The following is a 16,132-nucleotide window of genomic DNA, read 5'->3' as shown; positions in this document are numbered from 1 at the left end:
ACCTGGCCACTTTGGGCTTCTTATGCCTCTGGATCAACAGACAAAGAAAAGAGTGACCATATTGGCTGGTGTGACTGATCCTGATTACCAAGAGGAAACTGGATTGATACTACATAATAGAGGTAAAGAAGAGTATGTCTGGAATACAGGAGCTCCTTTAGAGATTAAATCAACGGAAAACTACAGCAACCCAACTCTGACATGACTACTAATGGCTCAGATCCTTCAGGAATGAAGGTTTGGGTTGCCCCACCAGGCAAAGAACCATGACCAGCTGAGGTGCTTGCTGAGGACAAACAGAGTACCAAATGGGTGGTGGAAGAAGGTAGTTCTAAATACCAATTACGACCACATAACCAGTTGCAGAAATGAGGACTGTAATTGTTATGAGTAATTCTGCTTTGTATGTGTGCATCAAATATTTTTTTTTCTTCACCTTTAAAATATAAAATGTAAACAGAGCCAGTACATTTTTGGTTGTATGTGTGTCCGTTGTATCATGTCAGGTGTAAGTATGGCTTTATAATTGTCTATATTGAGAGATTATGCATGGTTTAAGGAGACGTGTACATGTGTACACGTCTGTGGACTGTGATGGTTAAGATTGTGTGTCGACTTGGCTGGGCTGTGATTCTCAGTGTTTATATGTGATCACCTCCATGATGGGATCTGCTGTAAGGAGCCAGTCAATTGAAGGGGAGTTTCCTTGGGTGTGTGGCCTGCATCCAGATATAAGCGGATGTTCTGCCTTTTGCCTGCGCTGGATCCTGCAGCTGGCTCTTGTTCATCTGACCTCTGGTTCTTGGGACTTGAGCTAGCAGCTTACCTGCCAGTCTTGGGATTTGTTGATCTTAACAGCCTGTGAGCAAGAGCCCTGCTCACTGACCTGCTGATCTTGGGTTTGCCAGCCCCTGCAGCTACATGAATTAGGAGAAGCCTCTACCTTGATCCACGGACTTGGGACATTCCAGACTCAACAATCACATGAGCTGTTTCCTTGATATAAATCTCTCTCTATATATATTTTTACTCTTTATCTACTGGTTTCACTTCTCTAGAGGACCCAGCCTAAGACAGCTGCTAACTGAAAGCTTGGAGGTTCTTGTCTACCCAGAGGCACCTCGAAAGAAAGGCCTGGCGATCTACCTCCAAAAAATGGAGGTGGCTGCACTGAAAACCCTATGGAGCACAGTTCTGCTCTGACACACATGGGATCACCATGAGTCTCGGTCGACTTGCCAACAAGTGGTTATTTTGACTTTGTGGAACCCAGGTATCCCCTGTGCCCTCCCCAAAGATAGCCTATCTTTTCAGTCTCTTTAAACCTACCCAAAAATTACTAGCTGAGAAGGGCAAATCAGCCGTGAAGGCTTCCCGGGTGGTGGAGCCTTTTGAGCTAGAGGAAGAATCTATGTATTTGCTGACCTTCTTGCCCTGCAGTCTGGCCTAAGAGCTGCCCTGGACAGACACTGTCAAATGGCAGGGCAGCTTCCAGAAGCTCAGCCATGGGCCCATGGTCTGTGCCCCACCCTGGGCTGGGGCAGATTCCAGGACACACCCCAGCCCTGGGAGCAGCCTTTCTCTTTTGTTTCACATGGGTTAGTCTTATCGAGAAGAAAAATAACAAATACTCATTGAGCACTTACTTATCATTATAGTAATAATAGTTCTTATTGTTGCTGTTGGGTCAGCTCTGGCTCATGGCGAGCCCATGTAAAACAGAACAAAACATTGCCGGGTTCTGCACCATCTTCACCGTCATTGGCATGTTCGAGTCCATTGCTGTGGCCACTATGTATTTTGGGTGCCCTCCAAACTAGGGGGCTCACCTTCCAGGAGTATATCAGACAATATTCTGTTCTGATCCATAAGTTTTTCAGTTTTGTTGGCTAATTTTCAGAAGCAGGCCTTTCTTCCCAGTCTGTCTTAGCCTGGAATCTCTGCTGAAACCTGTCCACTACAGATGACCCTGCTGGTATTTGAAATACCGGTAGCATGGCTTCTAGCATCATACCAAACCAAACCCCACTCATAGCAACCCTGTAGGACAGAGTAGAACTGCTCCTTAGGGTTTCCAAGGAGCGCCTGGTGGATTCAAACTGCTGAGCTTTTGGTTAGCAGCTGTAGCTCTTAACCACCATACCATCAGGGTTTCCCCTAGCATCATTGCAGCATGCAAATATCACAGTACAACAAACTGACAGATGGGTGGTGGAATAATGACAGCTGCTAAGCTTTATTAAGTGTTTACTGTTATGAAGTGCCAGGAATCATGAATCACTTGGCATCTTACCTATTTGAGTCTTGCAGTGGTTCTGTGAAGAAACTCTTTTTATTATTGCCATTTCACAAATGGAGAAACCGAGGTTAAGAGCCATTAGGTGTCTCACCCAAGGACTCACAGCTGAAAAGTAGCAGAGCCAGGATTTGTGCCCGGGTCTGCGTGACTCAACAGCAAAAGCACCGCACAGTTGTGCTAATTATAGTACGAGGAGAAGTGGTCGGAGCTTGACTTTCAGCCTGCCCCCTCTCCTTTCTGTGCCCCTTCCCACCTGCTCCTCCTACAGGCGTCTACATCCAGGCCGGCTAATTTTTCTGAAAAGGGCCAAACAGCAAACATTTTGGGCTTGTGAGGCATATGGTTTCTGTTGCAACTACTGTACTCTGCCCTTGCAGTGCAAAAGCAGCCATAGACAATACGTAAGTGAATGGGCATGGCTGTGTGCCAATAAAACTTTATTTACAAAAGTACGCAACAAGTGGATTTGGCCCCTGGGCTGTAGCTTGCTGACCCCTGATCTAGATCCTGAGACACTCCTGCCAGGAAGGACGGAAAAGACAAGGTGTTTCCCCTTCTAGGTCTAGTTGGATTTTAGAAGACTACCATTGGGCAGTAGGCAGTGCCTGCCTCCTGGGAAACTAAATTTGTTATAATAACAGGCAAGTGGCCTTCTCCCTGATGCCTCTGAAATCACACCTGTGGCAAGGCCTAGCCTTTGCTTTGGGCCTGAGAGGTTTCACTACTTGCAGCCAACCTGACATGTTGGAATGCTAGCCTATTTCTAAAAGGAAGGAGACTTCATTACTTTCAGGTAGGAGAACACGGTGGCTTACTGTGTGCCCTGGGTAAGGTCACATGCCTTCTCTGAGCTTCACTTTCCCCATCTGTAAAATGGGGCTAAGACTGCCTTGAAAGCCGTACTGCTGTGTGTCAGCTTGAGCAGTGATTTCCACGAACAGCATTGCTGGCTTGGTCACGCGCTTCTGGAAACAAAAGCTTGTTTTTGTCCTAACAGGTGCGTCCATCAGTTGATTAGACCAAGAACAGTACTTTCTGTGCTGTGCTCTGTTCTGCCTCCTCTGCAATCCTGGAAAACCTTTCTAGCTCCCAGAAAGGACGATGTAGCCTGAGCAAGATGAAGCACAGAAAGCAGGTTGAGGTGGAAATGGTTGTTCTTCTGCTCAAAAAACCATCAGTTGCTCCCTATTGCCTAGAAAGTTGAGACTCCATCTGAATTCCAGGTCCTCCTCAGCCTGACTCTAAGCCATCTTGCTGGCCTCTCCTTTCGTGAAACCCCCCTTCCCTACCCTTTGCCCATGGCCATTCCTGAAAGGTTCTGGACTTTCTCACCTAACTATTTGTATTCCTGCTGCTTCTTCCTTTTGAAATGGATTCCATAGCCCTATTTCTTATTCCCAAATAGCTTTCCTCCTGGCTGATTTGGAAACCCTGGTGGAGTAGTGATTAAGTACTACAGCTGCTAACCAAGAGGTCGGCAGTTCAAATCCACCAGGCGCTCCTTGGAAACTATAGGGCAATTCTACTCTGTCCTATAGGGTCGCCATAAGTTGGTATGACTCGATGGCAGTGGGTTGTTGTTTTTGTTTGTCCTGGCTGATTGTGGAGGCTTGAAATTTCACCGCCGGAGACTCATGTGTTTGCGTGATAAGGATATTGACAAAAACATCCAGATGTGTCCTCCACGTCTGGTAACTTGATGTGACCAGGTTCAGTTTACAGAGGTCATTCTTCCCCTCCAGGAGCCAGAACAGTCCGGCCATTTGCATCTGTGGCCGCCAGGTGGGGACAGAGATAGGCTGGTCATGGTCTAAACTCTTGCAACCAAGGCTGGCCACTTGGAGGTAGAGCAGCTTTCAGTGCTACTCTGGAATTCATTAGCTGTTTACTTTTTTTGTTGTTGATGTTTATCTAGGTTTTTTGTTTTTTTTTTATAGGGAAACAGTTAAAGAGCCAAATATAAAGAGCAAGGCAAGTAGCTTAAATGGACAGGTAAGGTTTTATCATGTAACCAAAAAGAAACTCAAATCCATCGCCATGGAGTTGATGCTGACGCCTAGTGACCCTGTAGGACAGAGTAGAGCTCCTCCATAGGGTCTCCAAGCTGTAATCTTTATGGAAGCAGACCGCCACGTCTCTGTCCTGCAGAGCAGTTGGTGGGTTCGAACTGCCAACCTTTTGATCGGCAGCTGAGCGCTTAACCACTGAGCCACCAGGGCACCTCTATAACTATGTACAACTAGGTAAAAATTTGGTGCGTTTCTGGCCAAGGCTTAACTTCATTTTTTTAATAAATTTTATTGTGGTAAAATATATATAACCTCAAACTTGCCATTTGAACCATCAGTAAGTGTATGATTCAGTGGCATTAATTACATTCACCATGTTGTGTAACTATTTCCAAAAGTTTTTTTTATCAACAAACAGAAACTCTGTACTCATTAAGCAGTAACTCCCCATTCTCTGCTCCTGGTTACCTCTAATAAACTTTTGTCTCTATGTATTTGCCTGTTCTTGATATTTCATATATCTAAGTGGGATCCCCCCACGTGTCTGTCAGTTTGTCATACTGTGGGGGCTTGCGTGTTGCTGTGATGCTGGAAGCTATGCCACTGGTATTCAGATACCGGCAGGGTCACCCATGGAGGACAGGTTTCAGCTGAGCTTCCAGACTAAGACAGACTAGGAAGAAGGACCTGGCAGCCTACTTCTGAAAAGCATTAGCCAGTGAAAACCTTATGAATAGCAGTGGAACATTGTCTGATATAGTGCTGGAAGATGAGCCCCCCAGGTTGGAAGGCACTCAAAAGATGACTGGGGAAGAGCTGCCTCCTCAAAGATGAGTCGACCTTAATGACGTGGGTGGAGTAAAGCTTTTGGGACCTTCATTTGCTGATGTGGCATGACTCAAAATGAGAAGAAACAGCTGCAAACATCCATTAATAATCGGAACCTGGAATGTACAAAGTACGAATCTAGTAAAATTGGAAATCGTTAAAAAAATGAAATGGAACACATAAACATTGATATCCTAGGCATTAGTGAGCTGAAATGGACTGGTATTGGTCATTCTGAATCGGATAATCGTACAGTCTACTATGCTGGGAATGACAACTCGAAGAGGAATGATGTCGCATTCATCATCAAAAAGAGCATTTCAAGATCTATCCTGAAGTACAATGCTGCCAGTGATAGGATTATATCCATATGCCTACAAGGAAGACCAGTTAATGGGACTATTATTCAAATTTATGCACCAACCACTAGGGCCAAAGATGAAGAAATAGAAGATTTTTATCAGTTGCTACAGTCTGAAATTCATCAAACATGCAATCAAGATGCATTGATAATTACTGGCGATGGGAATGCGAAAGTTGGAAACAAAGAAGAAGAATCAGTAGTTGGAAAATATGGCCTTGGTGATAGAAACAATGCCGGAGATCGAATGATAGAATTTTGCAAGACCAATGACTTCTTCATTGCAAATACCTTCTTTCACCAACATAAACGGCAGCTATACACACGGACCTTGCCAGATGGAACACACAGAAATCAAATTGACTACATCTGTGGAAAGAGACAATGGAAAAGCTCAATATCATCAGCCAGAACAAGGCCAGGGGCCGACTGTGAAACAGACCATCAACTGCTCATATGCACGTTCAAGTTGAAACTGAAGAAAATCCAAACAAGCCCATGAGAGCCAAAATATGACCTTGAGTATATCCCACCTGAATTTAGAGACTATCTGAAGAATAGATTTGATGCATTGAACACTAGTGACCGAAGACCAGATGAGTTGTGGAATAACATCAAGGACATCATCCATGAAGAAAGCAAGAGGTCATTAAAAAGACAGGAAAGAAAGAAAAGACCAAGATGGACGTCAGAGGAGACTCTGAAACTTGCTCTTGAGCGTCGAGCCGCTAAAGCAAAAGGAAGAATTGATGAAGTAAAAGAACTGAACAGAAGATTTCAAAGGGCCGCTTGAGAAGACAAAGTAAAGTATTATAATGACATGTGCAAAGAGCTGGAGATGGAAAACCAAAAGGGAAGAACACACTCGGCATTTCTTAAGCTGAAAGAACTGAGGAAAAAATCCAAGCCTCGAGTTGCAATAGTGAAGGATTCCATGGGGAAAATATTAAACGACGCAGGAAGCATCAAAAGAAGATGGAAGGAATACAGAGTAATTATACCGAAAAGAATTAGTCGATGTTCAGCCATATGAAGAGGTGGCATATGATCAGAAACTGATGGTACTGAAGGAAGAAGCCCAAGCTGCTCTGCAGGCATTGATGAAAAACAAGGCTCCAGGAATTGGTGGAATGTCAATTGAGATGTTTCAACAAACAGATGCAGTGCTGGAGGTGCTCACTTGTCTATGCCAAGAAATATGGAAGACAGCTTCCTGGCCAACGGACTGGAAGAGATCCATATTTATGCCTATTCCCAAGAAAGGAGATCCAACGGAATGTGGAAATTATAGAACAATATCATTAATGTCACACACCTGCTCATCTGTTGGAGGGGCGTATCTGCAGTTTATCAGGTTTAAGACCATTGACAATAACCCACATTTCCCCCCTCTACTGGGAAGTACCTAGCATTAGGATTAGGACTTTTTTCTTCCCCCTAGAAGCTTACTTTTGTGACAAACTATGTCTTGAAGTTGATTTTGCATTAATCTTGAAGTTAAATTAAAATTAATTAATTGATCTTGGATTAATGATTTTGGATCATTAATTTTGTCTGAAATGTAATGCAATGAATTCTCAATACGATAGCTTCTACACAGTGATTCACTTAATTTTAGTGTCCCTTTTTCCCCCACAGAGGTGTTGTTGTCACCCTGAAGCAGTGCTATAAGGGATGTCTTCACAGAAATGCTTTATATCTTATCAGTTGCGAAGATATTTACTCCTTCTTGCCACCATGCCTTTGCCTGTGCCATTTCTTCACCCAGACCACCCTCCCTCTCCTTCGCTGCATGGAAAACTTGTAGACATCCTTCAGAAATCCACTTAAATGCCCTTCTCCTGGGGAGTCGTCCATGTCATGTCCACATCATGGTGGCATTACTCATCTTATTTTGTTTATTTTTGTGTCCTCGGTGCACAGTCTGGTGCCTGGCATGTGGTAGTGAGAGCAGCTACCATTTATTGGGCACTTACTGCATACCAAAACCTAGTTGCTGTCAAGTCGATTCCAAATCATAGTAGGCCCCTGTGTGTCAGAGTAGATCTGTGCTCCATAGGGTTTTTAGTGGCCGATTTTTTGGAGGTAGATCACCAGGCTTTTCTTCTGAGATACCTCTGGGTGGACTTGAACCTCCAACGTTGCGGTTAGCAGACAATCATGTTAACCATCTGTACCTCCTAGGACTCCTACTATGTAACAGGCACGCCTTACTCCTTATGGCATTTCTCTGAGGGTTGGGTGCTGGTGTCATCCCCATTTAAAGATTAGGAATCAATCTTGGAGAGTTAAAGTAATTTGTTGCTGGTGGGGCAAGAATTCAAACTAGTTCTGGCCATTTTTGAGATGCTGTGCTCTAAGACCCTGTGAGTAGTAAGTAGGCCCTTGAAACTTGCTGTGTGGATGGTGAATGAACAAGTGCCTGTGATAAGTACAGCTTCCACTGTGAGAAATACACAATAGGTAAGATTTTTTAAACATAATTTGTTGTTGTTGAGAATATGCACAGGAGAATATACACCAATTCCACAGTTTCTACATGTACAGTTCAGTGACGTCGATTACATTCTTTGACTTGCGTCACCTGCATTCTCACCTTCCTTTTCTGAGTTGTTTCTCCCCATTAACATAAACTCACTGCGTTCTAAGGATTCTATCTAGGCTTTCAAGCTGCTGTTGTCAATTTGATCCCATATAGATAGTTTTTTAAAAGAGCACAATGCTCAAGGCAGACGTTCTTTACTAGTTAAGCTATACTATTGTTTGGTTTTAAGAAGACTTTAAGGGGATATTTTTGGCTTAAGTTTTAAAGATCATCTCAGGGCAATAGTTTTGAGGGTTCATCCAGCCTCCATGGCTCCAGAAATTCTGGATTTCATGAAAATTTGAAATTCTGTTCTGCATTTTATCCCTTTTGATAAGAATTCTTTTATAGAATCTTTGATCAAAAAACATTTAGTAACGGTAGCTGGGCACCATCTAGTTCTTCTGGTTTCATGGAGAAGGAGGCAGTTGTTTTTGGAGTAGGTAAACATTTGATGGGAGAAAGGGCAGGGAGAATTCCAGGACTGGGCTGATCCTGGGAGGGCTTGAGGGACTAGCAGATATCATTCCCAGAGCAAGGATATGGAAGGAAGACAAATTTTGCCACTTTTGCACTTCATCTTGAGACCCAGAACTTGGTACCTGGTGTAGACCATTGCTCTGGAAGCATTGGTTAAGCCAGATAGATCTGGGAGTGTTGCCACCTCAGGAACACGCCAGTAATGATGCTCTGTTCTCTCTTCTTCCTGCACCCCTACCCTCCAGCCTCAGCCTTCATCATAGCCATGCTCCTGGCCAGCCTCAACAGCTGCTGCAACCCCTGGATCTACATGCTCTTCACGGGCCACCTCTTCCATGAACTTGTGCAGCGCTTCCTCTGCTGCTCCTCCAGGTACCTGAAGGGCAACCGGTCCAGAGAGACAAGTGTCAGCAAAAAGAGCAACTCGTCTACTCTTGTCCTGAGCCACCAAAGCTCCAGCCAGAGGAGCTGCTCCCAGCCTTCTATGGTGTGACCCTGCCCGAGTCAGTACTGCCTCCTGAGGCTTGATTGTTCTGACAGAGACAGACAGTCCTCCCTTGGTGGTTGTGTACGTATGTATATAAGGTAGCCAGTAGTTTATATCCTTCCACACCTTGGAGTAGCTCAAGTGGGGGTTCTGCCATGAGGTGAGGGAGTGGCCTCTGACAATCAATCCCCTGGGCTTCTTATAAGCATGTCTGCAACCCTGACCTCACTGCTGCCCTTGGCTGGTGGGTGTGTTGTTTTTTGCCTGGATCTGTAATTTCACTCCAGTATTTTTCAAATCCTTTATTCTGGGATCTTGCAAAGGGTGATAGTAAAGTACAGGATTGGTGAGCAACTAGGTCAGGAAGCCCAGTGTTCTGAGCTTGGGGTAAGGAGTGGAGATGGGACCACAGATGGAGAGGGTGGTGCTAATATCCTCCTGACCTCAGAGTGCATCTGTGTTTGAGTGGACAATCCGAGCATCCTTGGGCACCAACTTGTCAGAAGAAAGCTCTAGGAGTAGGGAATTCATTTATGAGACTACCTGGCACAGGGAGCTAGCTAATGCTTGGGATAAAAATGTTTAAGAAGTAATGTTTAATAAACAAGTGGCCAAGAAAAATAAATAAAAGGAATCCAGTTTGGGAAGAAAGAAATAAAACTGTATTTGTAGACGCCATGGTCTTATATATAGAAAATCCTAAGGATTTCATTAAAAAAAAAAAAAACCTATTAAAGCTAATACACTAATAAATGAGCTCAGCAGGGTTGCAGGACACAAGATCAGTATACAAAAGTCAATTGTATTTCTGCACACTAGCAATGGTCAACACAAAAATGATACTAAGAAAAAACTTGATTTATAATAGCATCAAAAAGAATAAAATACTTAGGAATAAATTTAGCTAAAGAAGTGTAAGACTTGTACACTGAAAGCTACAAAATATCACTGAAAGAAATTAAAGATTTAAATAAATGGAAACACATCTGTTTTTGGATCAGAAGACTTCATATTGTTAAGATGACAATACTCCTCAAATTGATCTACAGAGTTAACACAATACCTATCAAAATCTCAGCTGGCTTCTTTGCAGAAATTGACAAGTTGATTCTAAAATTCATATGCAAATGCAAGGGACCTAGAATAGCCAAAAACAATCTTGAAAAGGAACAAAGTTGGAGGACTCAGACTTCCTGATTTCAAAACTTACCACAAAACTGCAGTAATCAAAATGGTGTGGCATTGACATAGGGATAGACATATAGATCAATGGAATAGGATTGAGAGTCTGTAAATATATCCTTACATTTCTGACCAATTGATTTTCATCAAAGATGCCAAGACAATTCAGTGGGGGAAGGAATAATCTTTTCAGCAAATGGTGCTGGGACCGTTGGATATTCACATGCAAAAGAATGAAGTTGAATCCTTACCTCACACCATATAAAAAAAATTAACTCTAAAATGCATCAAAGAGCTAAATGTAAGAACTAAAACTATAAAACTGTTAGAAAAAAGCATAGGAGTAAATCTTTGTGGCCTTGAATTAGGCCATGGTTTCTTATGTATGACACCAAAAGCACAAGAAACCAAAGGAAAAATAGATAAATTGGATTTCATTAAATTACAAACTTTAATGCTTCAAAGGACACCATCAAGAAAGTGGAAAAATAGCCCATGAAGTGGGAGAAAATAGTTGCAAATCATGTCTGAGAAGGGACTTTTATCCAGAATAAAGAATGATTATAATTCAACAATAAGACATACAATCCAATTTAAAAATGGGCAAAAGGTTTGAAAAGACATTTTCCCAAAGAATGTACACAAATAGCCATTAAGAACATAAAAAGTGCAAGTCAAAGCCATAATGAGATTTCACTTCACACCCACTAGGATGGCTGTAATCAAGACGATGGAGAATAATAAGTGTTGGTGAAGATATGGCGAAATAGGAGCTCTCATACATGGCTGGCAGGAATGTAATATGGTGTAGCTGCTTTGGAAAACAGTTTGGGGGTTCCTCAAAAAGCTAAACAGCTACCATATGACTCAACAATTCCACTCATAGGTATTTATACCCAAGAGAATTGAAAACTTATTTCCCCACAAAAACTTGTACACAAATGTTCATAGCAGCATTTCATATTAGCCAAAGAAGTGGAAACAACCCAGATGTCATCGAATGATGAATGGATACAATCATAATGAATAAATTAATTAAATTCCTCAATGGAATATTATTTGGCTGTAAAAAGGAATGAAGCACTGATATGTGTTACAGCGTGGATAACCCCGGAAGGCACTGTGCTAAGGGAAAGAAGCCAGTTGGAAAAGTCTACGTATTGTGATTCCATTCATATGAAATGTTCAGCATAAGCAAGTCTGTAGAGACAAAATGTAGGTTAAAAGTTGCCAGGGCCTTGGGATTGGGGGAATGGGAGTGACTTCGAATTGACATGGAGCTTCTTTTTTGGGGTGATGAAAGTATTCTTAAAGAGTGGTGGTGGTTGCACAACTTTGCTAAAATACACTAAAAACCACTGAATTATACATGCTAAAAAATAAAAACTAAAACAAACCAAAAAACCCCAATGTTTATTAGCTGATTAAGGGAAGGTTGGAGACCCTGGGTAGCGCAAATCGTCAATGCATTCAGCAGCTTACTGAAAGGTTGGCGGTTTGAATCCATCCAGAGGTGCCTCTGAAGAGAAGCTTGGTGATCTACTTCTGAAAAATCACCCATTGAAAACCCCGTGGAGGACAGTTCTACTCTGACGCACACGGGGCCACCATGAGTCAGAATTGACTCGAAGGCAACTGGTTAGAGGGAAGACTGATTTGATGGATGAGTTCCTTGGAATCTCTTACTTCCCAGAGCTTTTATTTTTCTGCGTGATTCACCACTTCAGAGGGATCTCATGATCTTCCTACTCAGTTTTTCTTCCAGAGATTGTGTTTCCCGCTTGGCGAGAAGTAACAGCAGTGCTGATACCCCGATCCTGCTTTAGTAAAGGCACTAGCGATGCGTTGTAGCTGCAGTCTGTTCGGTTTTATTTAGAATGGCAATTCACCAAGGGTCTCAAAAGGATTTTCTTACCTGGCTGGTAAACATGTTCTCAACTGTCCTATCAGCCTTGAGGACAGGGTGTGACAGTGCCTAAGAGATGACTTTAATAGTTGTTAAAAAAAAAAAAAAAAATTTTTTTTTATGTAGATTGGAGGTTTTCAGCCTGGGACTGGTCAGCTCACTGGGGCACTCTGGGACCTTGTTTCTAAACCAGTTTTTATTTCCAGACACTTTTGCTGGGACGTAGTAAGAACACTTCACAATAGCCACAGTTCCACTCTGAAACATGCTTTCCTCCCCCCAACCCACAACTGTAGTACACACATACCACATACACACACATACACACTCAGTCACTCTCACACACATACACACAGTCTCACATACACCGTACATACCCTCTGTCACACAAACACACCACATATACCACACATACTATCTCTCTCACACATACACTTTTCTCTCTCACACACACATACGCACACCACACATACACCACACGCACACACACTATCTCACACACACACACATACACCTACACACCACATCACATTCTGCCTCACACACTCTCTCACTCCCTTACACACATACCACATAGTCTCTCTCTCAAACACGCACCACACATACAGCACTCACACACACTGTCACACCCACACCCACACACACCACATCACATTCTCATACACACACCCCCACCCGTACACCTCACACACACACACCCGTACACCACACATACACACTCTCTCTCACACACACCACACACATACCACATGCACACACACACACTGTCCTGTACACGCACCACAAACACACCACACACTATCTCTCTCACACACACTATACACTCAGACATAACACACACACCATACACATGCTTGCGCACACACACACACACGCATACTCACACACCCGCAGAAGCGGTAGAATGAGCGCTAACTACCATGGTCTAGAGAGGTGTGCACTTAACTGTCGGTGTTCACAGTCTAAGAATCCAGTACAAGGCTTTCAGTACTAACTGCAGACTGAAAACCGTATCATCTTGGGACTCAACGCTGTTGTACACTGTTGCTATGACACACACTTACAATGTTGACACCAGTCAGTCCTTGCTCTTTGGGAAGCTAACGGGATGCTGGTTCAGGTCTCAGCCCCCACACACTGGAACGCCAGGGTGCTTTGGGTGCAAACACTGTGATGACAGGGTGCTGTTAGCATCTGGACCTCCCTGCTCACTAGCCTGAGACACCCTGAGCCTCCATCAGTCCGCCAGCAGAGGCCACTAGGGATCAAGCAGTCAGCAGCTCACAGTACATTTCCTAACCAGGGCGCCTTCCTGGAGTCACAAGATACACAACCGTCTTTCTTGGGCTTAGGAACCCACTGGGCCGCTTTCCTCATTCTCTTCATGTGAAAGCTCTGAAGGAGACCGTGGATCTCATTGTGGGCAGAGGTTTGTGTTTATAGCAAATAAGTGACAATTGATTTCAACAGTTCCACTGGATACACTCCCCTCCCCACTCTAGTTTGTCCTAGTCTGTCCCCCACCAAAGCCTAGAAGAATGAATGTGGGGAGTTCCACAGGCCACGTGAAGTTCAGCCATTTCTGTCCCCATGCCTGAGGCTCCAAACCACCTTCTCCCCCAATTTTAGACCTGCTCACACATCAACATGTGGCTGGAGCTGCCGGGAAATTGCACGTGCAGGTTTTCTTCTGGGATGTTTCATTGTTCTGATGGAGAAGTGAAATGGCAGCACTTGGTGGATTCTGAGAAAAAACCTTCGTCACATAATTTGGTCTCCTCTTGGGATGGCTCTGGAGGCCCTGGGTGGCACAAACCGGTAGTGTGCTCGGTTGCCAACTGAAAGGTTGGAGGTTCAAGTCCACCCGGAGGTGCCTCAGAAGACAGTCGTGGTGATCTGCTTCAGAAAAGTCAGATACTGAAAACTCTGTGGAGCACAGATCTACTCTGACGTACGAGGGGTCGCTGAGTCGGAATCAGCCTGGGCTGAGTCTGGGGGTGACCTCAGGAAACACAAGGGGATGATGCAGGCTGCCTTTTATAAAGATCTTGGTTTCAAAGTGCTTACGATTTTTGCATTTAATTGCAGTGAAGCATCGCTTAGTGCGAACTGTGAAGTCCTCACCTGTCTTCTGCTGTGGTAACTGTGTGGTGTCCCCGTATACTGGGCCAACAAATGAATGATGTGGCCAGTCACACGATGTCTGCTCTGTTACCTGCTTTATAAAAGGTGCACTTAATAAACATTTTTTTGTACATTGCTCTTGCCCTTGACTGTCTCTGATGGTGTGGAGACTTAATTTCCCTCCCACGGGTGCAAACTTATCTGCCTGGTTACAACAGTGGTCCATTTGGGCTGTCTCGGGGGTGGGAGAGGACACCTGGTCTTATTTTCTGGGATCACAGGTACACTGGTTTTTCAGAGTTCTGTCAGAAGATGCTTCAAGACTCAGAAACAACTCTGTGTGATGTAGCCTTACTCACTGTGCTGCAGTCTAACTGTGGAAATAGTAAGATTCCAGATTGTCAGCCAGTAGAGACCCTAAAAAAGATTTCTTCAAGTGAGATTTGGGGACCACCTGCACCAGGATCACAGATGGATTTGTGTTAAAATGCAGATTCCCGAGTCTCACTATCGAATAAGACTCTGGAACCAGGGTCCCAGAATCTGCATTTTAAACAAGAGTCCTTGATGATCTTTATGTATCCAATGAGAGGGCTTTTCAAGAGCAGACACTCACTCTGCCACCACCCAACCTCGTCCATTCTCTTCACACCCCCAAAGTGCTTGTCTGCACGCTGCTCCTCACGGCGCTTTCTGGAAGGAACAGAGCTTCTATAGGCATTTAAAATATGTGTCCTTTCTCGAGTTCCATTATGGGTAATTGAGCGTCTGCCATAGTCTGCCCCCAGAGAAGGTGAGCAAAAGCTTGGAGAATTGGAGTCCTTGTCAAGTCCAGTTATAACAAATGCCAAGATGGTGACCATCTCTGCCTAACCCAAGGTTCCAGTTCTAAAACTGATGCCCTAATGATTTCAAGAGCTGTTTGAAAGGGCTGGGAAGCCCTTCACGGAGGAGAGAGGTAATAGTGGCCTTAATCATTTGCAGCAGGAGGTGTCTGGGCTTTCTGAGTGCACTCGATAATGTGGAGGAGCCCCAGGGTAGAGAAAAGTGGTGGGCTGGAACCCAGAGTGCTACCTTGCCTAGCTGTGAGTCTTTTGGCAAGTGTGCTGACTTCTCTGGGCTATCAGTTTCTCATCTGCAAAAACAGGGATAAATGGTGACGTGTTTAGGGGTAGGAAACCCTGTTGGCATAGTGGTTAAGTGCTACCACTGCTAGCCAAGAGGTCAGCTGTTTGAACCCACCAGGCACTCCTTGGAAACTCTATGGGGCAGTTCTATTCTCTCCTGTAGGGTCGCTATGAGTTCGAATCGACTCGATGGCAGTGGGTTTGGATTGGTTGGGTTTAGGAGTAAATTGTACTGATATCTGCCTCTTACCTAGAAATGCATAAAGAAAGAGGGACTGAGATGGATAGAGGGATGGATAGGTGGATAGAGATGTGCTAAAGCGAGAACAGTAAAATGTAATCATAGTGTCTAGCGGTGGGCGTGTAGGTGTTCACTGCAAATCCAACTTTCTCTGTGTTTGAAAATTTCATAATTAGATGTTAAGAAAAAAATTAAAACATAAAATTTTAGAGCAGATATCATTTTATGGATGACAAGATTGAGGCTAGAGAAGGTAAGAAACTTGATCAAGATCATACAACTAGGAGCAGAAAAGAAAAAAAATATTTTTTTGGCAGTACTAAAACAGAGGTCCCCTGCGTCAGGGCTCCCAATCCAAGTGCAGTCCACTCTACCACACCACCTTCCGTGGTCCCCTTGGGCTTATAGCCAGGCCGGGATGGAACGATGCCTCTGAAAACCTGTAAGCCATGTTCCGTGGAGCCTTAATTCTATGAACTTTTACTGGCTGTTGCATGGGAAAAA

The 16,132-nt window shown here is 43.9% G+C and overlaps 1 protein-coding gene across 1 annotated transcript in view; it reads left to right on the top strand.

Moving 5' to 3' along the window:
• The window catches only part of OXTR (oxytocin receptor), a 33,444-nt gene extending 23,726 nt beyond the window's left edge, over window positions 1–9,718 (top strand). The window contains exon 3 of the mRNA XM_049863215.1: window positions 8,807–9,718. Coding sequence (XP_049719172.1) covers window positions 8,807–9,054 — 248 coding nt within the window. The 3' untranslated portion in view covers window positions 9,055–9,718. The remainder of the gene's footprint in view (window positions 1–8,806) is intronic.
• Window positions 9,719–16,132: the final 6,414 nt, after the last annotated feature.

The sequence above is a fragment of the Elephas maximus genome, chromosome 20, assembly GCF_024166365.1.
Source record: "Elephas maximus indicus isolate mEleMax1 chromosome 20, mEleMax1 primary haplotype, whole genome shotgun sequence".
Lineage (NCBI taxonomy): Eukaryota > Metazoa > Chordata > Mammalia > Proboscidea > Elephantidae > Elephas > Elephas maximus.
The sequence above is the reverse complement of the archived record's forward strand: the minus strand, read 5'-3'. Positions and strand labels throughout refer to the sequence as shown.